This window comes from Plecotus auritus (assembly GCF_963455305.1).
Source record: "Plecotus auritus genome assembly, chromosome: 5".
NCBI lineage: Eukaryota > Metazoa > Chordata > Mammalia > Chiroptera > Vespertilionidae > Plecotus > Plecotus auritus.
The window spans coordinates 185,908,338-185,936,023 of NC_137776.1; the positions used below are offsets into that span (position 1 = coordinate 185,908,338).

General features: G+C 65.3%; 3 protein-coding genes and 1 long non-coding RNA gene across 8 annotated transcripts; 2 read left to right on the plus strand and 2 right to left on the minus strand.

Annotated features, from left to right (window-relative positions):
- Positions 1 to 182: 182 nt before the first annotated feature.
- Positions 183 to 7,249, minus strand: UAP1L1 (UDP-N-acetylglucosamine pyrophosphorylase 1 like 1). 3 transcript variants are annotated; one of them, XM_080668673.1, is made up of 9 exons: positions 6,898 to 7,249; positions 6,249 to 6,453; positions 5,886 to 6,061; positions 5,443 to 5,615; positions 5,146 to 5,339; positions 3,345 to 3,485; positions 2,787 to 2,972; positions 2,227 to 2,293; positions 183 to 1,827 (listed from the first exon to the last, which is right to left on the minus strand). In XM_080668673.1, exons 1-9 carry the CDS (start codon positions 7,184 to 7,186, stop codon positions 1,744 to 1,746), a joined length of 1,515 nt encoding a protein of 504 aa, XP_080524799.1. In that variant the 5' UTR covers positions 7,187 to 7,249; the 3' UTR covers positions 183 to 1,743. The 3 variants fall into 3 exon arrangements, with proteins under 3 accessions (XP_080524799.1, XP_080524797.1, XP_080524798.1); XM_080668671.1 differs by having other exon boundaries at positions 183 to 1,906; XM_080668672.1 differs by having other exon boundaries at positions 189 to 1,433.
- A 3,468-nt stretch (positions 7,250 to 10,717) lies between these two features.
- SAPCD2 (suppressor APC domain containing 2) lies at positions 10,718 to 15,584 on the plus strand. 2 transcript variants are annotated; one of them, XM_080667926.1, is made up of 6 exons: positions 10,718 to 11,706; positions 13,393 to 13,505; positions 14,057 to 14,203; positions 14,504 to 14,611; positions 14,697 to 14,819; positions 14,896 to 15,584. In XM_080667926.1, the coding sequence occupies exons 1-6, from the start codon at positions 11,112 to 11,114 to the stop codon at positions 15,022 to 15,024; spliced, it is 1,215 nt and encodes a 404-aa protein (XP_080524052.1). In that variant the 5' UTR covers positions 10,718 to 11,111; the 3' UTR covers positions 15,025 to 15,584. The 2 variants fall into 2 exon arrangements, with proteins under 2 accessions (XP_080524052.1, XP_080524053.1); XM_080667927.1 differs by having other exon boundaries at positions 14,697 to 14,824; positions 14,896 to 15,031.
- A 73-nt stretch (positions 15,585 to 15,657) lies between these two features.
- On the minus strand, positions 15,658 to 20,966 carry LOC308247826. Its single transcript, XR_013960569.1, has 3 exons — positions 19,533 to 20,966; positions 19,143 to 19,188; positions 15,658 to 19,049 (listed from the first exon to the last, which is right to left on the minus strand). It is a non-coding gene; the product is annotated as an uncharacterized lncRNA (long non-coding RNA).
- Positions 20,967 to 21,754: 788 nt separating this feature from the next.
- On the plus strand, positions 21,755 to 27,333 carry ENTPD2 (ectonucleoside triphosphate diphosphohydrolase 2). 2 transcript variants are annotated; one of them, XM_080667523.1, is made up of 9 exons: positions 21,755 to 22,224; positions 23,414 to 23,531; positions 24,088 to 24,238; positions 24,429 to 24,588; positions 24,676 to 24,903; positions 25,518 to 25,541; positions 25,621 to 25,740; positions 26,325 to 26,459; positions 26,556 to 27,324. In XM_080667523.1, exons 1-9 carry the CDS (start codon positions 22,108 to 22,110, stop codon positions 26,757 to 26,759), a joined length of 1,257 nt encoding a protein of 418 aa, XP_080523649.1. In that variant the 5' UTR covers positions 21,755 to 22,107; the 3' UTR covers positions 26,760 to 27,324. The 2 variants fall into 2 exon arrangements, with proteins under 2 accessions (XP_080523649.1, XP_080523648.1); XM_080667522.1 differs by having other exon boundaries at positions 21,758 to 22,224; positions 25,287 to 25,541; positions 26,556 to 27,333.
- Positions 27,334 to 27,686: the final 353 nt, after the last annotated feature.

Here is a 27,686-nt window from a genome sequence, read left to right on the forward strand (position 1 = left end):
TAGTCAGCCCAGGGCGGGTCCCACTGATGGACAGAGCTGTGAACACCCGGTGCTGTTCCCACCGCACATGCTGGCCAAACACCGCACTCTGCAGGCCAGGGGCGGGGCCCCCACAGCACGTGGTGTGTACTGGCACGCCCCCACCACCTCGTGTGCGAAAAAAATGGAGTCTGGAAATGTTTCCAACACAATTGTTTCATTAGCAGTTGTCTGGGGTTAGAGATAAAGTCACGAAGATCTTTATGGTGACATGACCATCCAGCTTCTAGAATACAGAGCGGACACAGAGAGGCACATTGGTGAGAAGTTCCTGAGCAGGAGTCCTGGAGCCACTGAAGCTACAAATATTGTGGGAAACTCGGTGAAGGGCACCTGGGACCTTTGAAACTTTATCTGAAAATAGAATTATCTGAAAATACGTGTGTTTTTAAGTGAGCTGTTTCAATCGTCTGCCCAGAAAATGTTACTCATCCAAGAGATTGTGCTGTGTTCCGGGTTCCAGTTCTGGTGGTGAGCAGCTCTGAGCAGGACCCCGGGCCCGGGCCTCTGCCTGGTGGACCCTGTGCCCCAGGCCCCCGCTTGCCTGTGGAGCCGCTGAGAAGAGGATCCTAAGGCACACGGTTCGGTTTTGAGGTTTGCAAGAAACTGGGAGACCTGGGTATGGCCCTGACTCCGCCATGGTGCCCAGGTGGAGGTGCATAGAGAAGCCACCGTCCACGCCAAGCCCCTGGAGAAATCAGCTGGACCTGACCCCGCCGTCCTGACAGCACCCTCACCCTGGGGAACCCCGGGGTTCCCTGCAGGCTTGTAAGGGGCTGTGGAGGGAGGGCAGGGGACTGGGCTTAGCTGCGGCTGCTCTTCACGTCAGCCGGGAGGTAGATGCCCCTGTGCCGAGTGCAGAGGGGAAGGAGACGCTGGGGACCAGAGCAGCAGAACCAGGACCAGCTGGCCCCCCGGCCTCAGCCAGGCTGTGGGGATGCGGGGAGGGTGCCGTGGTCCCAAGTATGGAGGCTTCGCCCAGGCCCCTCCATAGAGCAGGGGAGGAGTGTGAGCACCAAGATCAGAAGCCGCTGGCGGACTGGGTGAGGGATGGCGCCCCCATCTAGCTAAATTCCACATTAATGACCACCACAGGAGGCCGGGGTACTGGTCCCACAGGTTCTTGGGGCAGCACCTAGCCCTCAGCAGCTCAAACCAGCCACAGACGAGACTGAGGCCGAGGCCTTGGAGAGAATGGAGAGAATTCGGTCCCCGGTGCTGCCAGCCTTCATGGCGATGAGTCAGGCTTCTCCGCTGTCGGCCACGCCCGGCAGGCTGGGCTGTGCACCCCCAGCCGCACCCGTTACTGGTCCAGCTGCCAGGAAGGGGGCAGCCCCCCTAAAGAAGTCTCCCGTGAGGCGGGCAGCGGCCCTCCCCTTGTTGGGTCTGTTCATCTGTAGAAAAGCCGGGTGTGGCTGGTGCTCCAAAGAGAGGCCACTGCCCCGTCTCACTCCCAAGCAGGGTCTGCTGTCCTCAGTGATGCCACACCCCTCTCACCCCACTGTCCAAGATCCAGAGTCCCTCTGCCTCCCACCTGGACCCCACACCCAAGGCTGGAGCCCACAGGAGGCCTGTGGTCACTTGTCTATCGCAACCAGTGAGGGGACCGGTCCCACCCTCGCGGAGTAAGCCAGGGCTCTTCCGTGTCCGGGCCAGTGCCGCACCCACCCCCCTGCGGACCCCAGGGGCTGGCGGGACGGAGCGTCACGGCTGGGATGCCCTGACCCAGTTCTCGTCCAGGATGAGTGGGGACTGGAACTCCCGGCCTCGCAGGTGCACCTCCAGATCCTGGAGACAGGCCAAGTGTCCACCTTGTGGCCCCAGGAGGGGCCCCAAGGTCCCAATTCTTCCTGGAGCTGGGGAGGGGCTTCCAGGAACAGGGGTCAGGTGTCACCTCAAGACTGCAGGCCGGCAGGAGCCCTCCCCGCAGGCTCAGGCCAGAGCTAACCTCGCTGAGGTCGTGCGGGCTCTTCTCCCCGCTCCCCCAGGACCTTGGAGGGCTCCACGCCCCCACCCCCATCTCCCATCCAGGAAGGTCCCTGAAACCTAAGGACCCACCGACCCCCCTGGTGAAAGGAGGCAGAGCTGTGGTTTTCCGCCCCCTGACCCCCCTCTCCCTGGACCGTCCACCCTGCCCTGACCAGGCAGGCCTGACCCCACCGAAGGCCAGACGCCAGGCGCACTCACCTCTCCAGAGTAGGACACCAACGGCGAGATCTCGCAGATGGCCGGAGGCTCTCCGCCGCTGGGCAGGCTGAGGGAGCCACTGGTCAGCATCTGCTCGGGGCGCACCCCAGCACCCCCGGCCCCGCCCATGGGAGCTGGCCCTGTCCTTGTGGCCCAGCAGGCCGACCACCACGCGCCCAGCTCCCCACAGTCCTTTTCTCGGTCATCTCTACGCCGGGGACACCACGCCCTGAGCAAGCTGCCCCTGCCTGAGTGACAGGCCCCGACATGGGCTGGAACCCAATCCCCGCTTCCACGGCATCCCTCCCAGAGCCGGGGACCCCAGCTTTAGGGGGTGGCTGCGGGCGACCGAAGAAATAGAAATCGAACGTTCTTTTCTTCCCTGGCCCTAAAAAGGAACCCCCCTTGCCGCCCTGTGAATGTCCTGCCTGGGTCCTGGTTTCAAAGCTCACGAGTGAGCCAGGTGAGGCTGTGTCCTCCCCACCTGCCTGGGGCCACAAGCTGCGGCGGGGGGGAGGGGGGGAGGAGTCACTGTTTGGCCGAGCTGGGCCCACCCTCACCTGGCCAGATCCGGGAGCTGGGCCCCGTGAGCGTCCACGAAGTGGGCCCCCGCCTGCAGGGCCCAGCGGAGGTGCTGGGCGAGCAGGGCCCGCCGGGCCGTGGTGGGGTTGTCCCTGTCGGCCGAGTCAGCGTTCTTCAGAGGGGAGAACTCCTCCTCCCGCAGAACCTCGAAGGCCACGAAGTTCCTGATGGGGGAAGAGCTGGTGACCCCACGTCCTGGCCCACGGACCCCGCTCCGGAGCAGCAGGCCCCGGGAGGGCCCACGGTGCGGCCTGGATCCCCCAGAGCCCCAGCACCCTGACCTGGAAACGGCAGACGAGGGCTCAGGAGGGGCTGGGTGTTCCCCCAAAGTCCACGGCCCCCAATGATCCCTACGCCCTCCCTGAGGGGGCCGCTTCCTCTGGCCTTCTCCCCGAGACCTGCCTGTAGCCCCCCCCCCCGGCTCCCCACTATGAGGGGACACCCCCACCTCAGCCTCTACATTCCCGCCCCACTGGGCCTGGGAACCCCGACCTGAGCATGGGCCCTGACAAAAGGAAATGACTGGAGCCACTAACGCAGCGAACGGGAATGCGTCGAACACAAACTTCTCCATCTTTATCCCGTTCGGTGTGAGCGGCTTCACCAGGTTCCCCTCCTCGTCCACGTACGGGACCTTCTTCACAGCCACGTGCGGCTGCAGCAAGGGCTCGAACTCCCTGCAGGGACAGGAGGGCGAGGGAGGCCGATGCAGTTCAGACAGGATCCCTGAGGGTGCCCAGCAAGGGGGCCGGTGGCCGGTGGCTCCTGCAGGGCACCCGGTGGTGGGAGCCGAACAGGGTCTCTGGAGGGCACAGACACCTGCCCCTTCCCTGGCCTGAGAGCAGGCACCCTCCTCCCTGCCCATGTGAGGTGGTCACTGGGGCAGAGGTGGTGCGGGGGGGACATGCACCACAGGAGGAGGGACAGCCACCTGGCCAGAGCCTTACCCGCTGCTGGGCTCTCTGGCTTCTTTCTTTCTTTCTTTCTTTCTTCTTCTTCTTATTATTATTATTATCACCATCATCACTAGAGGCCTGGGGCACGGATTCATGCACCGGTGGGGTCCCTTAGCCTAGCCTGTGGGGATCGGGCCTAAACCGGCAGTCGGACATCCCTCTTGCAATCTGGGACTGCTGGTTCCTAACCGCTCACCTGCCTGTCTGCCTGCCTGATCGCCCCTAACCTCTCTGCCTGGTCACCCCTAACTGCCTCTGCCTGCCTGCCTGATCGCCCCTAACCTCTCTGCCTGCCTGCCTGGTCACCCCTAACTGCCTCTGCCTGCCTGCCTGATCGCCCCTAACCTCTCTGCCTGCCTGCCTGGTCGCCCCTAACTGCCCTCCCCTGCCGGTCTGATCTTGCCCCCAACTGCTCTCCCCTGCTGGCCTGATCTCGCCCCCAACTGCCTCTGCCTGACTGATCATCCCTAACTGCCCTCCCCTGCCAGCCTGATCTCGCCCCCAACTGCCCTCCCCCACCAGCTTGGTTGCCCCCAACTGCCCTCCCCTGCCAGCCTGATCTTGCCCCCAACAGCCCTCCCCAACGGCCTGATCTCGCCCCAATGGCCCTCCCCTGCATGCCAATTTGATTCCGATTGGTCGGTTTCTACGCCAGTCAGTGTCAAAAGCTCCGCCTCCTAGGCAGCCATTGGCTCCTCACAGTTCACCCAGATTTGGTTCTGATTGGTTGGTTTCTATGCCAGTCAGTGTCTCTGGGTCTATCTCCAGGCCTGATCAGAGAGGCAGGGCTGATCAGCAGCCCCTGTGGAGGCCTGGAGAGAAATGGAGGCGCGGCTGCTGGCCAGGCCCGGAGAGAAAGAGAGAGGCAACGGCTGATCAACAGCTGCCACGGAGGCTGCGGATCAGACCCTGCCTCTCTCTTTGGGCCTCTCTCCGGGCCTGATCCGGCAACCCAGCACTGACTGCAGGACTGACTTCCGGTTGGCCGAGCCTTCGTTCGTTTTGGACGTTACGGACCCTGGGTTTTCATACATTAGGATTATTATTTGTTTAAAGGCAGAAGAATATTTCTTTACATTTTTTTTCTTGATTTCAGGAAGGAAGGGAGGGAGAGGGAGAGATAGCAACATCAATGATGAGAGAGGATCATCGATCGGCTGCCTCCTTCATGCCTCCCACCGGGGATTGAGCCTGCAACCCAGGCATGTGCCCTGACCAAGAATCGAACCATGACCTCCTGGTTCATAGGTCGACCGACACTCTACCACGGAGCCAGCCGGGCCCTCTGGCTTCTTTAAACGGCAAGAATCTTTCTCCACCCCAACCCACCGGCCATGCTGACCACAGCCCACCCTGCTCAGGTCAGCCCATCACTGCTCACCTGGTGACCACCTGGAGAAAGCTCCGCGTGAAGAAGTGGTTGCAGATGTTGCCTGCGCTGTAGAGCAGGCCCCCGCCGGGCGCGCGGAGGCTGGCGGTCTCGGGGCTGATCTCGCTGTACTCCACCACCTGGGGGGCACCACCCACCAGGCACACCACGCCCACCGGCTCCTCGGGGTACGCCTTCTCCACCACCTGCAGCCAGGACAGGTGCGCTGGGAGCTGGGGCAGGCGGGCACTGCGGGTCCGGGCCGGGTCAGGCTGGGCGAGGCACGGCTGCGGAGGCTGGCCGGCTCACCTTGGCGGCACAGTCGGCGCCCTGCAGCACACAGAAGCCAATGAAGACGGGGTCCGCCAGCCGCACCAGGATGTTGTCCACACAGTAGACGTGCACGAACTCCACGCCCCGGCGCTCCATGTCCTCCACGATCTGGTGGTCGGCCAGCGCACAGTACAGGCCTCCATTGCCGTCTGCGGAGGGAGGGGGCACCCTGTGAGGGTCCAGCTGCCCCCCCCCCCCCCCCGCGCGCTGTCCAGGCTGGAGGCAGGAGGCCCTGGCCTCGGGCTGGACCTCGCGCCCGAGGCGCTCTCACTGCTCACGGAGGCCTGCGGTTCTGCCCGTGACTCTCGGAAATGAGGCCCAACAGGGAGGCCACTCTCCCAGAACCACACAGCCTCAGGCAGCACATTCCAGCGGTCCCAGCCTCCTGCCCCCGCAGTGCAGGCCAGGGTGGGGCGTACCTGGGGCCATGGCAACCTTGTCTTTCCGCTCCAGGATGGCCCTGCCGTCGAAGGTCACGGCAGGCAGCATGCGCTGCTCAAACATGACCACGTTGTCAGGGTCCAGGTGGAAGAAGCCACGTTCCTTGAAGAACTCGGCCGTGGGCCCCAGCGTGAACTCGCTCGTCATGATGTACCTGCGTGGAAGGGCAGGCTGAGCAGGCCGTTAGGAGGGCCCGGCTCTGTCGACGGGGGCTGGCATCGGGGCCCATCTGGGTGGATGCTGGGCGCTGTCCAGGGCTATGCAGGGGTTGTGGGGGGGCAGAGCCGGGTGACGTGGGGGGGATCCCTGGGGCCAAAGTCATGCAGGGAGGGCACACACACCAGGGCACCGTGCAGCGGGTCCCGTGGCGCCTGCCAGCCAGCTGCTCCACCCGCCGGATCCGCTCCGCCTGCAGCTGGTACAGGGTCTTCTGGCTGGGCAGTCCCACCTGGTACATGCCCTTGGGGTAGGTCACGCCCAGGCGAGTGCCCTGCCCGCCAGCCAGCAGCAGCACCGCCACCTTGTTCAGGGCGATCTGGCGCAAACCTGGAGGCAGGGGTGCCGTGAGGAGACGCCAAACCCGCCACACACACCCCCCTGCAGTCAGAGCTAGCCAGGCCTGGGGGGGGGCGGGGGAGGGCGGGCTGAGCAGGCGACTCCCCACGAACATCCACCTCACCTCCAGGCCAAGAGACCAGGAATGCGCCCGCGCCAAAGTGGGTGTGAAAGGAAGGTGTGTGAGTGTGCAAGGGGTCCCCTGCAGCCAGTACGCCTGTGGGCGGGGCACTGGCCAGCCAGGTGTGCGCATGCACAAAGCATTTGGGGGGCGCCCGCCGCAGCGGAGAGCTGGTGTGTGTGAGCGGGAAGTAGACGTCACGAAGAATTCGACAAACTAAACTCCAAGCACAACCTCCCCTTCCGGCCGGCCGGGGCGCCCCGCTGCCGGCCCCCCGCCCCGCCCCGCCCTGCCCGGGCCACCCGCGCGCCAACCTTCCTCCTCCCAGAGCCGCCGCGTCTCGGGGTCGCTGCGGACGGCGCTGCCCAAGCGCTCGGGGGGCAGGGGCCGCAGGCGCGCGGCCAGGTCGGGCGGGGGCCCCGGGGGGCGCGCACAGGCGGCGGCCGCGCGCAGGCAGTGCTCGCGTAGCGCCTCGGGCTCCAGCGGCGCCAGCTCGGCCAGCAGCGCGGCGCGCGGCCCGGGCTCCAGCTCCGCGCAGAACCGCAGGAGGTGCTCCTGGCCCGCGCGCTGCAGCCGGGCGCGCACCGCCTGCTCCGAGGCCATGTCGCCACTGCCGCCTCCGGCCTCGATGGCCCTCGTGACCCGCGCGGCCACACCGGCGTCACGGGACCCGGCGGGCGGTGCCGGCCCCCGCGCCCCGCCCCGGCCCTGCCCCCGAGATGCGGCCCCGCTGCGCCCCGACTCCGCCCTCCCGCCCAGAGGGACCTCTGGGGTAGCTGTGAGCGTAGGAACCGGACCCGGGCGCCAGGAACGCCGGAGGCCTGGGGGCCAGGGCGCCTCGAGTCGGGGAGCCCTTCCCCGAAGGTTCTGCGACCCCTCTGCCGACTGAATTCTGTTCAAATACACCCCTTTGCCCACTGCCCGGGAGGGGGGCGCTCGACCGGGGGGGGGGGGGAGCGCCGAGCCGGGAGGCTGGGTCTGTCCCTGCTCCTGCCCCGTTTGCACTTACTAAGGCGCCTCGCAGCCGGGACATCAGCCCCAGAAGAGGCCAGATTCGCGGCGGGACCGGCTGCGGAGGCCGGACCCAGGCCCGCAGCAAGGCCAGGCGTCTGGACCGCACCAAAGTCCAGCAAGGCCACCCTGCATCCTTGGGGGTTCCTCCTGCTCGCCCTGCGACCGGAACCGCCCGCAGCCGCCCCTTGCCCCGCCTTGCTGTCTAACCATCAGGCTTCACAGTAGCTTGCTGTTCGTGACCTTCCTGGGGACAAGTTTCAAAGCGCCTAAGGCCATTTGGGATAGAACTTACTTTTAGAAACTAGTTTTATTACTTAAAAGTAATGTATGTGGGAGGGGCAGAAATAGAATTGGGGCCAACTGCCTTCCTGCCTTCCTCCACCCCGCCACCCAGAAGTACAGTCCAGGAAAGATGGGCGTGTGGGCTGACGGCCCTGTCCGTCACTGATCAATGCCCCGCCCACAGCAGGGAGGGACCAGTTAGTGCTGTTGGCTGAATGATTGGGTGTTGGTCCCAAGCCCAGCACCCGGGCTGAGCCACAGCAAGTGCTCAGGGACGGCTTGCTGAATGAATGAGTGAATGAATGAGTGAATGAATGAATGGTCTGTGGCAGGTGAAGGGCAGTTTGGGGCAGATGTTGGAGGTGGAGGGTGTGTGTGGGAGCAGAGAGGCCTGCACCCGGGACAGAGCCCATGGGAACTCTTATCGCCCCTGCACAGGTGCCCTGGAAGCCAGGTGTCAGAACATGAACTTGGGGCCTGTCTTGGCCCCGGGCGACCCCCGAATCCTCCCTCCAGGTGGGAGTGGGCCTGTGATCAGAAGGGTTTGAAGCCATTGGGACTGTGTAGCCGGAGGCACCTGCCAGCCATCTGGGCAGACGGGTGCCCACGGGCGGGCGTGCCAGCGAGGCAGACAGTTTCCTGGGCCACCTGCCAAGGGCAGGTCTGTGGCCCAGGAGTCACCTTCCCTGCGCCCGAGGGCCTCATCCCAAGGGTTCAGGGGAGCAGGGCCCAGAGCAGGCTGGGAAGTGGGCTGGAGGAGGAAGTGATCAGAGTTCGGGCGCAAAGAACACGGGCCACACCTAAGTCCCACGCCCTGAGCCGGCACCCATTCCAGCTTCTTCTGGATGTTCCTCCAGGGCCTCGCCCGGGGCCACGGGGGAGCCCACAGACCAAGGGTCAGCGGGGCGCCTCCCACACAGCGTCAGACTCCTCTGCACGGTGAGCTCAGGCTGCGCTGGCCTGGGCTGCAGCAGCACCACCTGCTGGCCGCCAGCCGCTGCACCCTCCGCAGAGCCCGTCCCCAGCCCTCCGGTCCTCAGGCCTCACGCTGGCTTGGTGTCCCCCCTGGATAAGGCTCCTCTTGTGCCGGTCAGCCGGCACACTGCGGGCTGGGCTGATGCCAGGCCTTGGGGTGCCCCCCCCCCATGCCAGGCCTTGGGGTGCCCCCCCCCCCTGCTCCCAAAGAGCACATGGACTCACAGGGAGACCGCCACCTCAGCAAGGAGAAAGCAGGCTTTGAAGGTCAGGGCACCTGACTGACAGGGTGGGTCAGGGACCTGAGTGGAGTCTTGAAGTGTGCCTGCTGGGATCAGCCAGGAGCAGCCAGGGAAGGGCATTCCTGACGGGAAAGCCACATGGGAAACCACCCAGAGGTGAGGAGATGCCAGGTGCCCTAGGCATGGGGGCCGGGGGGGGGGGTGCTGGGAGCAGAGGAGGCGGGGAGGGAACTGGGGGGCAAACGGCTGGGATGCTCCCTGGGACTGTGGCCAGTCCTGCCATGAAGCGGGGGGCGGGGGGCGGGGAGCCAGGGGCAGGCCAGGCTCCAGGGCAGGACTCCAGGCTCCCAGCTTTCTAGGTCCCCTAAATTCCGTACCACAAAGGAGCTCTGACCTTTGAGGGGTACCCCCAGGGGAGACGTGGACCCAGGATACTCCCTGGCCAAGGCAATAGCTCTTATAACCTGAGACACAGGCACCAATACTTTGGGGCCCAAGGAACAGAGGCCCAGGGCGGTGGGCCACCCAAGACGGGCTTGAGAAAGGCCAAAGGACCAAGGTGAATCCTGAGCCAGGGTCTCTGCCTGGAGGGGGCGGGTGTCTGGTAACTCTTCACGGATTTACCCCTGAAGGCGGCAGTCTGCCTAGAAAGCAGCCGACGACACGTGAGAATGCTCGGTGGCCGGTGCTGGGGACAGGGGGATGTCTGGGGAGACTGAGGCAGGGGGCATGGGGACCAGGCAGGGCCTGGAGGACAGGTGAGGGTCAAGGAAGGCAGGGCTCCAGGCAGACAGCCTCTGGGGCAGCTCTCTGCCTTCAGGAGGGTCCTCCGTTTATTGTATTTATTTGTATTTCATCCTCACCCGAGGATTTTTCCATCCATTTCTAGAGACAGTGGAAGGGAGGGGGGAGACACAGAGAGAGAGAGAGAAAAAAAAAATTGATGTGAGATACATGCCCTTGACCGGAATCAAACCCCGGACCCTTTAGTCTGCAGGCTGACGCTCTATCCACTGAGCAACACCGGCCGGCCAGGGCGCGGGTCCTACCGTTTAGTCCTGAGATGAGCACCCAGAGCTGGACGGCAGGCTCAGCCCCGGCACCCACCCCCCACCCAGACTGACCAGACAGTGACTGGATCTGGCTGGAAAGGAAGAAGGGACCCCAGGGACGCAGGGCGGTCCGGTCCGGCCGAGGAGCCGTGAGAGCCGCTGGAAGGGGCGTCCGGCCAGAGGCGAGGCTGCAGCAGGGGACCGCGGGGGACTGGGGAGAGCTGGTCACAGATGGGGATCTGGGGACACAGGAAAAAGGGGCTTTGTCCTGCCACAGGCAGGAAAGGCCAGGCCGTCCCCCGGGACCAGGGGAGGGGCCCGCTGCAGTAGGGACAGAGAGGCCTCTGTGAGGGGAAGCGCCCAGCTGGCTGGAGCCCACAATCCCCTGGGGGCCCGCCTGGCGCAAGAGAAAGAGGCCCCAGAGTCGGCGGTGTCTGTGCCCGGGACCCTCGGCGAAGAGCGCCCAGGGGAGCAGGAGGGGGAAGGCGGGTCCCTGGAGGGGTGCGCTCCCCACCCTTATCCCTTCCAGGCCACCTGGGGACAGGATTTGTGTTGAGTGCCAGGTCCCGCCCCTCGGAGGGGTAGGCGAGCAGCCAATCCGAGAGAGGACAGAGCCGCGGCGAGGCCAGGAGGGAGGGGACCTGGGGGGACCCGCCCCTGCCACTCGGGCCTCCGCGCGCCCCCGGCCCCACCCGGTACGGCGGCAGGAGCGGCCGGGGCCCGGGTCCCTTCTCAGGAAAATCAAACCGGGCTGGCGGCTTGGCAGCCAATCGGGGAGGAGATGGGCCAGCCTCGGCCAATGGCCGCCGCGGATGCTAATGAGCACTGACGCCACGCGGAGGCCCATTCAAAAAGTAGCCGCTATTGTCGGGACGGGCTGCGTGCGCCCGCCCGGCCCCGCCGTCGGGCCGCGCGGGGACCCAGCCGGGGGCGGGCCCAGGACGGAGCCCGGCCGGCAGACCCATGGCCGGAGCCGCGATGGCCGAGCCGGGCCGCGCGCCGCCCGCCGCGCCCACCGAGCCCGGCACCGAGGGGCTGCCGCGCGCCTTCCTGCAGAGCCTGCGCACCCTCTTCGACATCCTGGACGACCGGCGGCGCGGCTACGTGCACCTGCGCGAGATCGAGTCCCGCTGGCGGGGCGCCGACACGCGCGAGCTGCCCCGCGGCGTGCTCGAGGGCCTGCGCCAGGTGGCCCCGGCCAGCGGCTACCTGACCTTCGAGCGCTTCGTGGCCGGTCTGCGCGCCTCGCTGGGGAGCGCCGACGACGGCCCGCGGGGCCCGGCGCGCGCCCCGGCCCGGGGAGGCGGACCCGCGCGTCCCGAGGGCCAGCCGCCGCCGCAGCCCCCGCAGCGCCTGGTGTTCGCGTCCGCCGAGGAGCCGCGGACCATCCTGGAGCGGAAGCCCCTGCCGCTGGGCGCGCGCCCCCCGGCGGTCGGCCCCGGCGGCGCGGCCCGGAGCCTGGAGAAGCTGTGCGTCCCGGCGGAGGCGGCGCCCGGCCTCGCGGAGCCCGAGCGGCCGCAGGGCACGGCGCTGGAGCGGAGCCCGAGCTCGGATGCGGGTGAGTGCAGGCGGCTCGCCTGGTGTCTCCTTACCCCGGCCCGCAGCTTAGACCGGAGCCTGGGAAGTGCAGCCCGGGCATCTCCCACCGGGGCGGGGGCGGGGCGGGGCGGGGCGGGGACCGGGGCGGGCAGCCCTTCCCGGGGTCCTGAGCCCGGCGGGGAAAGGGGCCTCTGCCTGTCTGTGCGCTCAGGGGCCAGGGGGCAGGCTGGCCCTCCCGCCACCACAGCGGGGCCACCAGGAACCCGCTCGGTACCAAACATGAGCCGGGCCCTGCGGACAGCTTCTTCTGTGAGGGTTCCCGCCTCACATACCTGCCCCGCACCCGGCCCTCGGTTTCCTGCCTGCCTTTCCCTCCAGGGCAGCCGAGAGAGGGGCCCCTAGACTGCACAGGGGCCCCTCTGCCTTCTTAGTCCTTCTCGGTCTGACCGCTAAGCTGGAGGGTTAGGCCCGCTGCCCCCAGGAGGCCAGGGCGGGCAGGGGCTGCGGGGGCAGAGGGCGGGCCTGGCTGCCAGGGCGGGTGGAACTCCGAGGCCTGGGGAGGAGCACAGACCGCAGCCTCTGGGGGTGGCCAGCAGGCGCCCCGCCAGCCTCGCTGGACTCACCCATCTCTGCCCACTGGTCTCCCAGCTGGACGTCTAGGGTGCTGTTAGGTGGGGACCGGGGAGCCGCCTGTGGACTGGATAGTGTTACTGGGCCCAGGTTTCCTGGGGTGTATGTCCCCCCCACCCCCAGCCCAGCCTCCCTCTGCCTGCACCTTCCCGCCACACAGCAGTGCAGGTTGGAACGTGAACGCTGGGCCTGCCTGGAGCATGAGCAGGGCTGGCTGGCGGCCCACACACCACCTGTGCCAGCCTCTGGCCGTGCCCCTGCCAGGCACACCTGCACCCACTACTTGCATTACGCGCCCTCTCCCACAGCCTCTAAAGATGAGCTGGTGAGGTGGGTGGTGCTAGGCCGCCCAGGGAGAGGGAGAGGGAGAGGGAGGGCCTCCCCACTATACCCCCACTACACCCCCCTCCCCTCCCCGGAGGCCCTGCACAGCTCCCTGTCCCCCACAGAAGCCGACTGGCCCCAGGACGCCCTCTCAAGGAACCTGGTAATGGCTCCATGGTGCAGGCTCAGTCTGCACAGAGCGAGGACTAAGCACACGGGGATCCCTACCTGGGAGTTAGGTCCCCGCCACCCACGGCCCACGTGTTCCCAGCATTAGCTCACCCTTAAAGGCCCAGCTACAAGGAGAGGAATGGAGAAGCCCAGAGCCCTCCCCGCCCCCAGTACCTGCAGCCTTTCAGCCCCACGGTGGGCACGTGAGGTGCAGAGACAAGCTGGGCAAGCCCTGGCACTTAGAGAGTTCAGGTCCTGCGCATGTGTGTACATATGTGTGTCATGTGCGGACATGCATTTACAGGCCCCAGGCCTGTGTGGGGAGCTGGTGGGAGTCAAGTGGGGACCAGACTCCAGCCAGGTACAGAGGTGATGGGGGAAGGGCGGGGGGGGCTGTCTGCTGCCTGAGACCCCAGGGCTGCACTGATATGGGGAGGAGGCTCAGAATTGCCGATGACCCCAGAGGCAAGCAGGCCTGGACCAAGCTTTGCATTGCTGGGGTGGTGGGAGCGAGGTCAGGAGGGGCCCAAAGCCAGGCTGTGGGTGGAGCTGCCTAGCCAGACCCTCACCTCTGCTGCAGGTGCAGTGACCTACAGGGCCTGGGAGCTGGGCGTGGGGGACCCCCGGCGGGCCCCCCGAGCCCGGGGCGAACGTCGGAGGCACACCATCACAAACGGAGTGGACTGTGAGCTGGTGAGCGGGACACTGGGACTCTCCATCTTGCCAGGGATTGGTCTCCTGGACCAGTGGACGGCAAACTCATTAGTCAGCAGAGCCGCAGTTTGCCGACCACTGTCCTGGACCATCGCTCTGCCTGGGTGGGCGGCCAGGCCTGGGTCCCAGGGGTGACCTGTGACAGGAACAGGCTCAGTTCTCAACCCCTCTCCCCACCAACGCCCCAGCTCGAACCGCCTGAGGACTGGAAGGGCCCAGGGTCAGGGCAGGAAGTCCTTCAGGGAGATGGGGCCTGGGTGCACCGTGGCCACTGGCTTGGCCCCTCTCCAGAGCTGCCCCTGCCCCAGCCTGGGCCCCAGGCTCCCCGCTCACCTCAGGAGGGGGCGGGAAGCTCCAGGCAGTGGCCCAGTTCCCTGGGGCGGCCCTTGTGGAAGGCTGGACCCCCGGGGGGAGGAACAAGGCTGTGCTCCTCCCGTGGGAGGGTTCAGGTGCAGGGCGTCCTGGGTGAGTGCATGCTGGCCCGCGCCACGTGTGTGCATTGACGGGCATGTGTGTGCCCCGCGTGGCAGCTGAAGCAGATGGCGGAGCTGGAGCAGGAGAAGGAGGTGCTGCTGCAGGGCCTGCAGATGATGGCCCGGGGCCGAGACTGGTACCAGCAGCAGCTGCAGCGCGTGCAGGAGCGCCAGCGCCGCCTGGGCCAGAGCCGTGCCAGCGCCGTGAGTGACACTGCCCGTCCCCAGGCAGGGTGACCCTTCCCCTCACACAGGGACACCACCCATTCTCCGCACCCCAGGCGGTGGGGGACTGCCCTCCCTCTTCAGGGCACAGCGGCTGTCCCTCCACCCGGGTGCTGGGATCCCCCACAGCAATGCTCCCCGACCAGCAGCACTTCACTTTCGGTTCTGAACAGGAACTTCCGGGGGCAGGAGGGCCACCTGGGGGGCTCCCTCAAGGCACGGCGGCTGGTCCGGGGCTGGCCCTGCTCTCTGACTTACCCCTCCGCTGCTTCCTTTTAGGAGTTTGGGGCTGAGGGGAGCCCCCGCCCGCTGGGGCGACTGTTGCCCAAGGTGCAGGAGGTGGCCCGTTGCCTGGGGGAGCTGCTGGCTGCGGCCTGTGCCGGCTCGGTGAGCGCCCCAGGCCCCCCCCCCACACCCTGTCCGGGAGGCTGAGCCAGGGGTGCCAGGCCTGTCTGACTGTGCCCTCCTGCAGGCTCTGCCCTCGGCCTCCTCGGGGCCCCCGTGTCCTGCCCTGGCCCCCACCTCACCCCCGGCGCCTGGCTGGCAGCAGCAGACCATCCTGATGCTGAAAGAGCAGAACCGGCTCCTCACGCAGGTGAGGTGCGTGGGGGGGGGAGGCGGGGGGTGGCTGGCTGCCTAGCGGGCCCTGACTGCCCCCCCACATCCACCAGGAGGTGACGGACAAGAGCGAGCGGATCACGCAGCTGGAGCAGGAGAAGTCCGCCCTCATCAAGCAGCTGTTCGAGGCGCGCGCCCTCAGCCAGCAGGACGCGGGGCCTCTGGACTCCACCTTCATCTAAGGCCACGGGCACGGACATGGCCTCTTGGCCGGACACTGGCCCTGGGCAGTGCCCCTCGATCCCAGCCTCGCAGGCTGAGGACCACCCGGCTGGCCTGGACACGGCTCTCCCGCCGCTTCCCAATCTGGGCCCCCCCAGCCCCAGGTGGGCTGCCCCCGGGATGCCCTTCTATCCTGGCCTGGGGATGGGGGCTGACCTGGGCCAGGGCTCCATTGTGGGGGCTCAGCCTGAAGCTGCTGCTACCCCTTTCTCGGGGTCAGTGGATCCCTCCTCCGGTTTACCAGGTGTCCAGCCTGCCTAGTGTTTACAGCTGGCCTGTCCCCTCCTGTGTCCCCGCCCCCCCGGCGTGTCCAGTAAAAAGTCCTGGTCATGCAGGGCTGCACTTCTGACAGCAGCCAGCAGAGGGCACCACCTGCATGCTGGTCATGGGTCCTGAAGCCCCCCCACTGAGGTCTCATGTGGGGGGCTGGAGTAGGGAACCTTGGGGTAGAGGGCTGGGACACCTGAGGGCCAAGCAGGTGACCTCTCTCAACCCAGGACACCCAGACTAGGGGCCCCTCAGCAGGAACAGATGGAGGGGGTGGGGATGGCTCTGATGGGGGGGCAGGGGCATGGGGTCTGCCTATACCTGGTTCCAGGAACCCCCGGGATGGATGAAGGTGCCTGGAGTGGGGCTGGAGGATGGCCTGCTTGCCCCTCCACACAGAGTCCGGGCCCCAAATCAACGTGGCTTAGCCGTCATCCCTCCTGGCCGAGACTCAACCCAGACGAGCCCACAGCAATCTGTGACCCGGCTCAGGGCCTTGGGGCCCCCCAGGCACCCTGGCCAGGGCGAGCTGTGGTCACCCGTGGCTCCGGTGTGGCCCTCACCGGGGGGAGGGGCGGGCCTTGGAATCCCAGACGTGCCGTGAGGGGCCTGGTGGGCCAAGCACCCCCGCCAGGTATGTACCCCACCTGTGGCCTCCTTCCCACCCCAGCTTGGCCCCAGGTCTGGGCTGGGAGACAGCATGTTGCTCAGAAGGGGGAGCTCAGGACTGAGAAGGAGGCTGGGACGGGTCCTCCAGGGAGGGGGGCGGGGAGCAGGTGCGGAGGGCAGCAGGACAGTCTCCGGCAGGCACCCAGGCAGACTTACAGGGCACCCATGCCCGCCAAGAGGGCCTGCCCACGGGACTCCCTAAGTCTTCCTCTTCCGTGGTTCTTGGATCTGCCCCTCCCTCTCATCCCATGACCAGTCCCCCAACCTAGCCCAGGCCCTGAGCCCACCCTCACTGGGGGTCCCTCTGCTCCCCAAATGCAGCCTGTGACACTTCCAGAACGGAAACCCACGGTCCCCTGCTCCGAATCCTCCCCTGACCCCAGCACTTGCAGACCCAGGCCCCAGTGGTGCAGCCTGGAGCCCCCACCCAGCCCTCTGGTTTCACAGCCCGCCCCCCATCTCTGGGCATTGCGCATGCTGTTCCGTCTGGAACGTCCCGCCCCGCCTCCCCTGGCTCGCTCCTCCCCGGCCCTCCAGGATGGATGGGTCAAAACGGCCAGGGATCTGGGGAGACAGAACCTAGGTCTGCCCCAGGGGGCTGTCATCGGGTGACCTCCCACGTGAAGCTGGCCCTTCAGGTAGCAGGGGTAACCTGGCTACGCAAAGGAGGGGGAAGGTGGGGGCCTCCCTTGGCCCCGGTGTTCCATGCAGGTGGCATCAGTTGCCCGTGTGGCCCTGCCGCCTGAGGGCAGGATCTCAGGGGTTCCAGGTTGGCAGGGCCCGGCCACTGGCCGAGGCAAACATCTGGAGAGGTCCCTCAGGCTTGCACGGTGGTGTTCAGGGCGGGGCAATCCAATCCGGGGCCCTGTGCTCGGTGAGGGGGGCCCTGGCTTTCTCACTAGATGCCAGAAGCAACCAGAATGTCTGTGACACTGGGGGGGGGGGGGAGGCAAACTGCCCCATGAGAACCTCTGCCCCCGAGGAGTGCAAGTTCCAAGGGAAATGAGCACCTTCAGGCTAAAAACAAGTTTTCCCCGAACACAAGGAAAGACTCCGCTGTGGGAGCCACAGCAACAACAGACGAGTTACCCAGATGTTGGGATTACCAGAATCTAAGATAACTTTTATACGTGTAAGGAAATAAAGGCCCGTGAACGTGTGAACAAGGAACCATCTATGGTTTCTTTTTTCAGAATAGGTTTTTCTTTATCTTTTAGAGAGGAATGGAGAGGGAGAGAGAAAAACATCGATGAGAGAGAGATTCATCACTCAGCTGCCTCCTGCACACCACGCCCCACAATGGGGTTCGAGTCTGCAACCCCAGCATGTGCCCCGACCAGGAATTGAACCTGGTGACACTCTTGCTTCCTGGGTCCGTGCTCAACCCCTGAGCCACGCCGGCCAGGCGCTATGCAGGTTTTTCAGAGGCAAATCTGCGACCTTGAATTCAAACCCCGACTGGGATTTTGCAAGAATGGAAAAATACAGTCTCATCCCATTCCAGCAACAAAGAAGGCGAGTCTATCCAACTTGGGCCAGTCCCAAGGCAAGATGAGTTAAATGTTTTAAAATGTGTTGTCATTCACAACATGAACAAATTAAAGGAGAAAAATACGACTGCAAGGAACGCAGAAAAAAAACATGCAACTGTACGCAATTCATGTTTGTAAGAGACTTTTGGGAATGAGGCAGTTACACCAGAGCCCTCAGCGAAACACGGTCAGTGGTGGAATGTTGAAGGCACGCTCTCCTGATCAGGAAGGAACTAGGGTTAGGGTTGGGGCAATGCTGTCCACACTTTTACTGATAAAGTCTTAGAATGATTAAGAGTTTAATAAGCCCTAACTGGTTTGGCTCAGTGGATAGAGCGTCGGCCTGCGGACTCAAGGGTCCCGGGTTCGATTCCGGTCAAGGGCATGTACCTTGGTTGTGGGCACATCCCCAATCGGGAGTGTGCAGGAGGCAGCTGATCGATGTTTCTCTCCCATCGATGTTTCTAACTCTCTATCCCTCTCCCTTCCTCTCTGTAAAAAATCAATATAATATATTTTTAAAAATTTAATAAGATTCTGATTACAAAATGAATTCAAAAAAGATCATTTAATTACTATAAACCAGCAAAAAAAAAAACACAAAAAACCGCAAAACTTAGAAAATGTAATTTAAAACTAAAATGGTATGTTCCAAGGACTAAATCTAAGGGGAAAAAATGTGCGAGACCTTTAGGAGAAAATTACTTAAAACTTTTTTGAAAGACCTACAAGAAAAACCTATGTCAATAGAAAAATAAACCATTGTTTTGGATAAAAGACTCCATGTTTAAAAGATGTTCACTTTTTGCCCTGGCCAGGTGGCCCAGTGAAGCACCACCCCGTACAGCAACAAGGTGTGGGTTCCATTCTCCATCAGGGCACGTGCCTAGGTTGCGAGTTCAATCCCCAGTCGGGAGGCAGCCAATCAATGTTTCTTTCACATCAATGTTTCCCAAAATCGGTATGAACATACCCTCAGTGAGGATTTAAAAATGCATGGATGACCCTACCCCGTTGGGCTCAGTGGGCTCAGTGGATAGAACGTCGGCCTGCGGACTAAAGGATCCCTGGTTTGATTCCGGTCAAGGGCACATGCCCGGGTTGTAGGCTCAGTCCCCAGTGTGGGGCGAGTAGGAGGCAGCCGATCAATGATTCTCATCATTGATGTTTCTATCTCTCCCTCTCCCTTCCGCTCTGAAATCAATAAGATTTTTTAAATGAATGAAGGCATGAATAATGTTCATTTCCCCCAATTGGTGTGTAGATTCAACGTCACCACAGTTGAACTCCCAACGGTTTTTCAAGGCATTTGGGCAGGTTGCTTCAAACGGTCACGGCAGAGCTGAGGGCTCCAGGAAGGGAGCGTGGAGACAGGACTTTTCCGGGGCGAGTGTCCTGGGCGGTGGAGAGAGACACCAGCTGTGACCTCAGGGCAGACAGGCCGCCACGTGACACCTGACACGGGGACAATGGCTGGGACAACCGGTTCTCTAGACGTGGCTGGGACAACCGGTTCTCTAGAAGGAAGGCAGAAACTGGAATGATTTCTGCACATTCTCCAAAGAGCCCCTCCAGGTGGACCCCAAGGCCTGCAATCAGCAATAACCGACCTTCCGACGTGTCTTCAGACCTCGTGGGCGACCGTTCCCAGGAGACCTGGAGGAGCAAGGAGAGAGCAGGGAACAGACATTTGGACTGACGAGGAGCCTCCATGAGTTCCCGGCCAGGGGACTCGTGTCCGGGGCACAGGTGACCCCGAACAATGTGGGGTTGGGGCGCTGCACCCTCAGAGCAGTAAAAAAATCCATGTCTAACTCTGACTCAACCAACATGGGACTACCAACACCCGGCTGCTGACCCCAGCCTCCCTGATAACACAGTCAATTAACATGTATTTTATATGTCTTATTATCTACACTAATAAAAGAGAAAGATGCAAATTGACTGTGCTTCCGCGACGCCCACCAGCCAATCAGGAGTGAGTATGCAAATTAACCCACCAAAGATGGTGGGTTGATTTGCATACGCAGGTGCAGAGCGAAGACTGAAGACTGAAGAGGCTTGGCTTCTCTGCTGCGGCCGGAGCAAAGGCCTGGGTCCCGGGTGCCGGAGGAAAACTGGTGCCAGCAGCCAGGGGAAGGAAGGCCGATTGCACGAATCTTCATGCAACGGGCCTCTAGTATACTATATTCTTACGAGAAAGTAATCTAAAGAAAAGACAATGTTATTAAGAAAATCATGAGGTCCCAGCTGGTGTGGTTCAGTGGTTGAGCGTTGACCTATGAACCAGAAGGTCATGGTTTGATTCCTGGGTCAGGGCACATGCCTGGTGGCAGGCTTGATCTCCAGTGGGGGCAGTGCAGGAGGCAGCAGATCCATGATTCTCTCTCATCACTGATGTTTCTGTCTCTCTCTCCCTCTCCCTCTTGGTGATCAATTAAAAAAATTTGTAAGGGAATAAAAGAAACGTCTGCTCCCCCAGGACAGGTTGGGGGGGGGCTCCCCAGTGCCCACAGCATGGGGTCCCCTGTGCCCACCTGAGCCTGCAGTGCCCAGGCTGACAGGCAAGCTCAGCAAGCGTCTGTTGAATGAACGTGTTTCAGCCACTGGACAATGTGGTTTCCGACAGGGAGACTGAGGCAGAGGTGGTCCAGACCCGTGAAGGTCCCTGCCCTTCGAGGTCTGGTTCCTGTGGAGGGGGGCTCTGGGACCCCTCTCCGAGGAAGGACCCTCCACACAGCTCCACAGCCCATTCCTTCCCGAATTCCTGCCGGGGCCAGGGCCAGGGCCGCACATCTGGACCCCACCCCACCGAGGTTCCCCAAGGCTGCCCCACCCAAAGGCTGCCCCGCCCGGTGGGCTCCTGCCAGCGCTGCCTCCCACTCGAACCCCCTTCCAAACCCCAGCTCCTCGCCAAGGAGGGGCCTTCCCACGCAGCGCCTGGGGGAGAACTCGCTCCCTGCCTCCTTCCCAGGCTCCTCTGGGCCCTGGGCCACCAGCTGGGTCCCTCCAGGGCAGGTCCCAGCTCCGTCCTCTCGTGCCTGCTGGGGCTCCACCCAAGGACAGCCCTGCTCGGCCTCGTGGGGCGAGGTGGGGGTTCTGGGGGCCAGCCAAGGGGGGGCAGCCAAGGGGGGGCCAGCCTGCAGCCCGCCCGCCTTTCATGCCCTTTTATGGGCCCCGGCTCCTCTGGGCCGACTTCGCCTCTTCCTTTCAGCCTCTCCCTCCGCTGGGCTTTCTGGGGGAAGAAAAGACCCGGGGAGGGGGGTCTGAGGCGGGGAGGGCGCTGGAGGGAAACCGGCCTGGAGCCCTTTGCTGGCCCCACCCAGAGACTCTCTGCTGGGGCTCAGCCAGGCGGGCTTGGAGCAGGCTGAGCCAAGCCCTGGGTTCCCTCCCTTCCCGTCAGGGTCCTAAGCGGGAAGAAAGGCTCCTTTGCTGGGCCCGTGACACCAGACCCTCAGCCCAAGCAGGGATCCCAGCCCGACTGTCCCCGCCTTTCCGACCACCAACTAGGGGGCTGCCCCCTCCGCCCCCATCAAACGCTGCCCTTCTGACCCCTCCCCCTGTCACCCGCACTCCCGGTGGGTGGTCTTGCCACAGGGCTTCCTGCCGCTGTTCTTTTGCTGGGTCCTTCTTGGGGCTGGAACTCCCAGTCCTCCAAGTGCACGAAGTGGGGTGGCCTCTGGCCAGGGGAAGGGCATGTGGGGGGGGGCGGTCAAAGCACAGAGGCCGGCATTCTGGGGGTGGAAAAACCGAGCTGGTTCTGGGGCTCCTCAGCACTGGCCACCCCGGAGGTTTCTAGGCTTCGGTCCTCCCCTTGGTCCTGGGATGCAGGTCAGACTTCACACTGCTCAGCTGTGAGCTCCCCGCACCCCGCGGGCAACCCAGCTGGGCCAGCTCAGCCGTCCCTGTCCTCCGTGCCTGCAGCCAGGGCGGGGTCAGCTCGGTGCCTGCAGCCAGGGCCCCGGTCAGCTCCGTGCCTGCAGCCAGGGCCGGGTCAGCTCGGTGCCTCCAGCCCGGCCGGGTCAGCTCCGAGGCTGCTGGCCCCTTCTTGCCGGAGGGGCGATAGTGACCCAGCCTGCCTGGGGGCCAGCCCAGCCCAGCCCACCCCCTATGCAAAGCCTCCTGCCCAAAGCCACACCATGACCACCCCCAGAGGAATGGGGGTTCTCTAGGTCCTGCCGCAGGGGAACCCCCGTGTCTACAAGCAGACCCGGGCAGGCCAGCCCCTGGGGTCAGCGGGCAGGTCAGGGGTGGAATCCGGGCCGCCGGGTGGGGCTGAGCCTTCAGGGGGAGGGTGAATGGGTGGGAAGGAGGGTAGGCAACAGCCTCAGGTGCCGGTGCCGGGGCTGCTGCGACCAGGGCGCCCGGAGGGCAGGTGACTCACCGCAGCGCCTCTCACCTGCGCCGGCAGGAGCCCGCCCGGGAGCGCGGTGGGCGGGGCGTCCGCCAGTGGGCGTGGCCAGTGAGGCCTGTGCGGGTCCTCGCCCCGCCCCCAGCGCCTACCCCGCGGTCCCGGGCCTGGGCCACCCGGCTCCCGCCGCCCTGCCGTCCGTGCCTGGTCCGCCCGCTCCGCCCATGGCCGGGAAGCTGCTGTCGCTGCTGCCGCCGGCGCTGCTGGCCGCCGCGGGCCTGGCCGGCCTCCTGCTGCTGTGCGTCCCCACCCGCGACGTCCGGGAGCCGCCCACCCTCAAGGTGCTGCTCGGGCACCGGGCGCGCGGGGCGCGGGGCGGAGAGCTGCGGGGTCCGCGCGGGGCCAGCTGCGCCCCGTGGCTGCCCAGACCCTCCCCGCGCTGCGCTCCGGGCCGGCGGGCGGAGTCCCCGCCCTATGCGCTCCGCTCCCGGCTGGGCATGGGTCCCGGGTGCCTGGCGGCGCTTCCGGGGAGACGCGGTGCCGGAGGCCCAAGTTTGGGAAGTATCCACTTGCCGAACCCTCCGGGAGCCATCAGGGGCGCTGGTGAAGGGCTGCTCTCTGCTGCCACATGCGCCTCAGGCCCCGGGCTCCAGGCCCCAGACAGACCCCGGCTGGACCCGGGCACCCACAGGGCACATCAGTTCAGGGCTCAGCCTAGACCTGGTGGGCAGGCCCCCCTCCCGGGAGGTCCTGACAGTGAGGCAGCTGCTTCTGAGGAGGGCCTGGAGCGGGGTGGGAGGTGGGGGAGTGAGGGGGTGTGGGGGTGGTCAGACCTGGTGGTCCTAGGCCCAGCCTCCAGGAGTCGGCCGATTCCCTTAATCCCTTTTTGGACTGTGGTGTGTGTGTGTTTGGGGGGGCAGGGGGTGCCCCAGGATGGCCATGGCAGGAGGGACACAGCAGCCAAAGGCCTCCGCCAGGCGGGTGGGTGGGCAGGTGGGGTGGTCGGCTGGGCTGGCAGAGTTCCTCGGTGGGGGGAGGACTGGAGTGGCCCCTTCACCCCCAGGCCCCCTCGGGCTCCAGGCCGTGTTCTCTGTCCCCTTGGGGCAGGTGCAGGGAAGTGGCACTTGCAAACTGGTTGCTTATTTCACTGACCTGCAGGAAGTGGGGAGGCCTGTTTTGAGACTGGGATTGGGGGGGGGGGGGGCGGGTAGAGCTGGCCTGATGCTTCTTCCTGCAGCGGCTTCACTCCCCGGGGGGGGCCGGAGCTCCGTCCCCAGGGCAACCTTCTGAAGGTGGTCGGTCCTGGGACTCTGAGCTGACCCAGCCCCTCGGCCTGTGGTCGCCAGGACAGCCCTGCCCTCCTGACCCGTTCTCCCCCCACCAATCTGTATGGCTGAGGCTGTCCTTGGCCTGGACACAGGGTGGGGTGCGGTGGGTGGGACGTGGGAGTGGGGCAAGGGATGGCCTTCAGGCCCCGCCCTCACCCCTTCAGGCCCCTCCCTCACCCCTCACCCCACACCCTACCCCCAGTACGGCATTGTCCTGGACGCCGGCTCCTCCCACACGTCCATGTTCATCTACAAGTGGCCGGCAGACAAGGAAAACGACACTGGCATCGTGGGCCAGCACAGCTCCTGCGACGTGCGCGGTGAGGGTCCCCCGAGCGCGAGGTGCACCCCAGTCCGGATGCCCACTCACGGTCGGGCCTCGGTCCTCTCTGGCCTCGGCCTCTGCGGGCCGAGCAGCCAGGTCCCTCCGCTTGGTGCTCCAGGCAGGAGCTGCAGAAGCCCCCACGGAGAGGCTGGGTCCCGGGCCTCGGGAGGGCCGTGGGCACTGCCATTCTAGAAAGGAGCCCCGGGGAGCCGGCGGAAGGGCTGGGCCTGGCCTGGCCCAAGAGGGGCCTCGACCTCCCAGACAGACAAGAGGGGCTCCGAGGAGCTGGCGGGCACTCACTCTCCGCAGGCCCCCGGGAGGCCAGGCCAAGTGGGCAGTGCCCAGTGCTTTGTCCTGCACCTGTGCACACACCCACTGCTCAGGTGGCAGCCTCAGAGACTCTGGGTGGCACGCGGGTGCCCCCTTTGTCTGTGAATGTCTTTGTCCTTAAGCTGCCACCTGGTTTGGGAGCCCCCGCCCCCCGCCCCGCCCTGTTGGCCCACCTCAAGGCTGACCGCCCGGCTGGAGCCCAGCTCACCGCCTCCCTCCAGGTGGGGGCATCTCCAGCTACGCAGACAACCCCTCGGGGGCCGGCCAGAGTCTCGTTGAATGCCTGGACCAGGCGCTGCGGGACGTGCCCAGGGAGAGGCACGCGGGCACACCCCTCTACCTGGGAGCCACGGCGGGCATGCGCCTGCTCAAGTGAGTATGTATGCCCGCCCCTGCCCTTCCCGGCCCTGGGTCCCCACAGCAGCCTGGGCACAGGGTGGGCCCCGATGCTCTCAGCGGCAGCCCTGGGCGGGTGGCGGGGGGGCCCTCTTGGCCGGCACCATGGACCCCAGGATCCCGGCCGCCTGGGACGGAGCCGCTCAGAGGCCTCCCTGTACCGCAGTCTGACCAACCCAGGGGCCTCGGCCAACGTGCTGGCGGCCGTGACGCAGACGCTGACCCAGTACCCCTTTGACTTCCGTGGCGCCCGGATCCTGTCAGGCCAGGACGAGGGGGTGTTTGGCTGGGTGACGGCCAACTACCTGCTGGAGAACTTCATCAAGGTGGGCCCGGGGCCAGCTCCCGAGCGGGTGCGGGGTGCGAGCGCCCAGCCCCCGCTGACCCCGCCTCCGCCCCCCTCCCCCCCACAGTACGGCTGGGCCGGCCGCTGGTTCCGGCCGAGGAAGGGGACGCTGGGGGCCATGGACCTGGGAGGCGCCTCCACGCAGCTCACCTTCGAGGCGGCCAGCCCCGCCGAGGACCCGGCCAGTGAAGTCCCGCTGCGGCTCTACGGCCAGCAGTACCGCGTCTACACCCACAGCTTCCTCTGTTACGGTCGCGACCAGGTCCTCCAGAGGCTGCTGGCCAGTGCGCTCCAGGTGCCCCCGCCCGCCCCCAGCCCTGTGCCCTGCCGGAGGGAGGGAGGGAGGGAGGGGCAGGAGGGGACAGGGCCACGGCACCGGGCAGGGCCAGACAGCCGCCACTCTACCTGGGAGCCAGGGCGGGGAGTCACCCAGCGTGGGCCCAGGCTCAGTGGCTGGGGGAGGCCTGGTGAGGGCCAGGCGAGGGAAGCAGGGCCAGGGCCAGACCTTGGAGGGCCTGGCCAGGGGGTTGCTTTTTGCCCAGTGGCAATGGGGAGCACAGGAGTGACGTCACCACGTGAGCTTGGGGGAGATTCATCAGGCTGGGGAGGCCCCTGAGGGTCCTGGGTGGGCAGTGCTTAACGTGGGGTGGTGAGACCCCCACCTTCATCATCTCCCAGACCCACGGCCTCCACCCCTGCTGGCCGCGGGGCTACTCCACTCACGTGCTGCTCCGGGACGTGTACGGGTCCCCGTGCACCGCCGCCCAGCGGCCCCGGACCTTCAACGGCAGCGACGGGGTCAGCCTGTCCGGGAGCGGCGACCCCGCCCTCTGCCGCGGCCTGGTCTCCGGGCTCTTCAACCTCACGTCCTGCCCCTTCTCCCGCTGCTCCTTCAACGGCGTCTTCCAGCCGCCCGTGGCCGGGGACTTCATCGTGAGTCCAGGGGACGGGGTGGGGGCCGGTGCCCGGCAGCGCCCGGGGCCGGAGCTCAGTGTGACCGCACCCCCGGCAGGCCTTCTCCGCTTTCTTCTACACCGTGGACTTCCTGCGGACGGCGATGGGGCTGCCCGTGGCCACCCTGCAGCAGCTGGAGGCCGCCGTGGTCACTGTCTGCAACCAGACGTGGAGTGAGGTGAGGCCAGGCGCTCCAAAAGTCGGGGGGAGCCCAGCTGGCGGGGCTCAGTGGTTGAGCGTCGACCTATGAACCAGGAGGTCACGTCCACAGGCCAACGCTCTATCCACTGAGCAAGCCAGCTGGGGCTGGGCCTTTGTCTTCCTAACCGCATTCCTGTGTGTGTGCGTGTGTATGCGTGTGTATGCGCGCGCATGTGTGCATGCGTATGTGTGTGCAATGTGTATATGCATGCATGTGTATGTGTGTATGCATGTGCGTGCGTGCATGTGCATGTGTGTGGTATGTGTGAGAATGTATGGTGGTATGTGTGTATACGTGTGCATGTGTGCATGTGTGCATGCAATATATGTGTATGTGTGGTATGTGTATGTGCACTGTGCATGCACATGTGTGCGTGTGTGTATGTGCGTATATGTATGTGCATGTGTGTGTGGTGTGTGTGTGTGTGTGTGTGTGTGGTGCAGCACCTGGCTGGCCACCCCACCACCCCACCACTCCACCACTCCACCACTCCACCACTCCACCTCTGGGCCGGGACCTCCTGGTAGCCGGGGTCTAACATTGCCCCACCTGTGTCCCAGCTGCAGGCCCGGGCACCAGGGGCAGGGGCCCGCCTGCCCAACTACTGCCCCGTGGCCATGTTCGTGCAGCAGCTGCTGAGCCGGGGCTACCGCTTCGACGAGCACGCCTTCAGCCGGGTGACCTTCCAGAAGAAGGTGGGCGCTGGCAGGAGGGCCTGGGCGGAGGGAGGGCCGGGGCAGAGGGGGGCCTCCGGGCTGCGTGGAGGCTGAGGCTGTGCCCCTCACCCGCAGGCCGGGGACACGGCGGTCGGCTGGGCGCTGGGCTACATGCTGAACCTCACCAACATGATCCCCGCCGACCCGCCGGGGCTGCGCAAGGCCACGGACTTCAGCTCCTGGGTGGCCCTCCTCCTGCTCTTCGCGGCCCTGCTCCTGGCCGCGCTGGTCCTGCTGCTGCGCAGGGCGCGGCCCGCCAAGTCGCCCAGCGCCATCTAGGGACCTGCTGGGGGCGGCTGTCCCGGCCCTGTGTCCCCTGTCCCTCACCTCACCCCACACTCAACACCGCTGCCGCTACCGCAGCACGGAAACCGAGGCGGGGACTCCAGCACCCACTCCCACGGGGCCGGGTGGGGGAAGGGCACCGGATCCAGCCCCTGCAGCCCCTGCAGCTCCACTCATGGCAGTCCTCCTCCTGCTCCTCCTGCTCCTCCTGCTCCTCCTGCTCCTCCTGCTCCTGAGGGGGGTCACCTGCAGCTGCGACCACAGGTGGGCCTCCTAGGAGTGGAGCCTCTATTCTGATCATTGGGGCCCTCAGACCCCCCAGCGGGTCTGTATTAGGGGAGGGTCTTTATTAGAGAAGGATATTAGGGGGAGGGTCTGTATTAGGGGAGGGTCTATATTAGGGGAGGGTCTATATTAGAGAAGGGTATTAGGGGGAGGGTCTGTATTAGGGGGAGGGTCTATATTAGGGGAGGGTATTAGGGGGAGGGTCTGTATTAGGAGCCCACAGGCTGGGAGCTGCCCTGAACCTAATTGTAACATTTTGTAATAAAGTTTGTCCTAAATCAGTGCCTGCCCTCCCTCCCCACAGCTGTGCTGGCCACGCAGCCCACTCCCGGTCCCCAGGGTGGCCCTTGGCTCTCCCCACTTCCTCTCCGCGTCCAGACCTGGGCGGTGCTGACCACGGCCCCCTGCTCCACGGTCCTGGCCGGGAGCGGCTGCTGGCTGGCCAGAGGCCCTGAGGCCCTGGAGTCGTCTCCGGCCAGCAGAGCCCCGGCAGCACCCCGACCTGCGTCAGTGACCGAGGCCAGACCGCAGGCTGGGCCCGCCGAGAGTGGGCCTGGGTGGGGGTCGGGGAGCGGAGATGCGAGGGCAGGTCGTGGGCAAGGCAGGCGCCCGGGTCCAGCAGCGCTCGAGAGACTG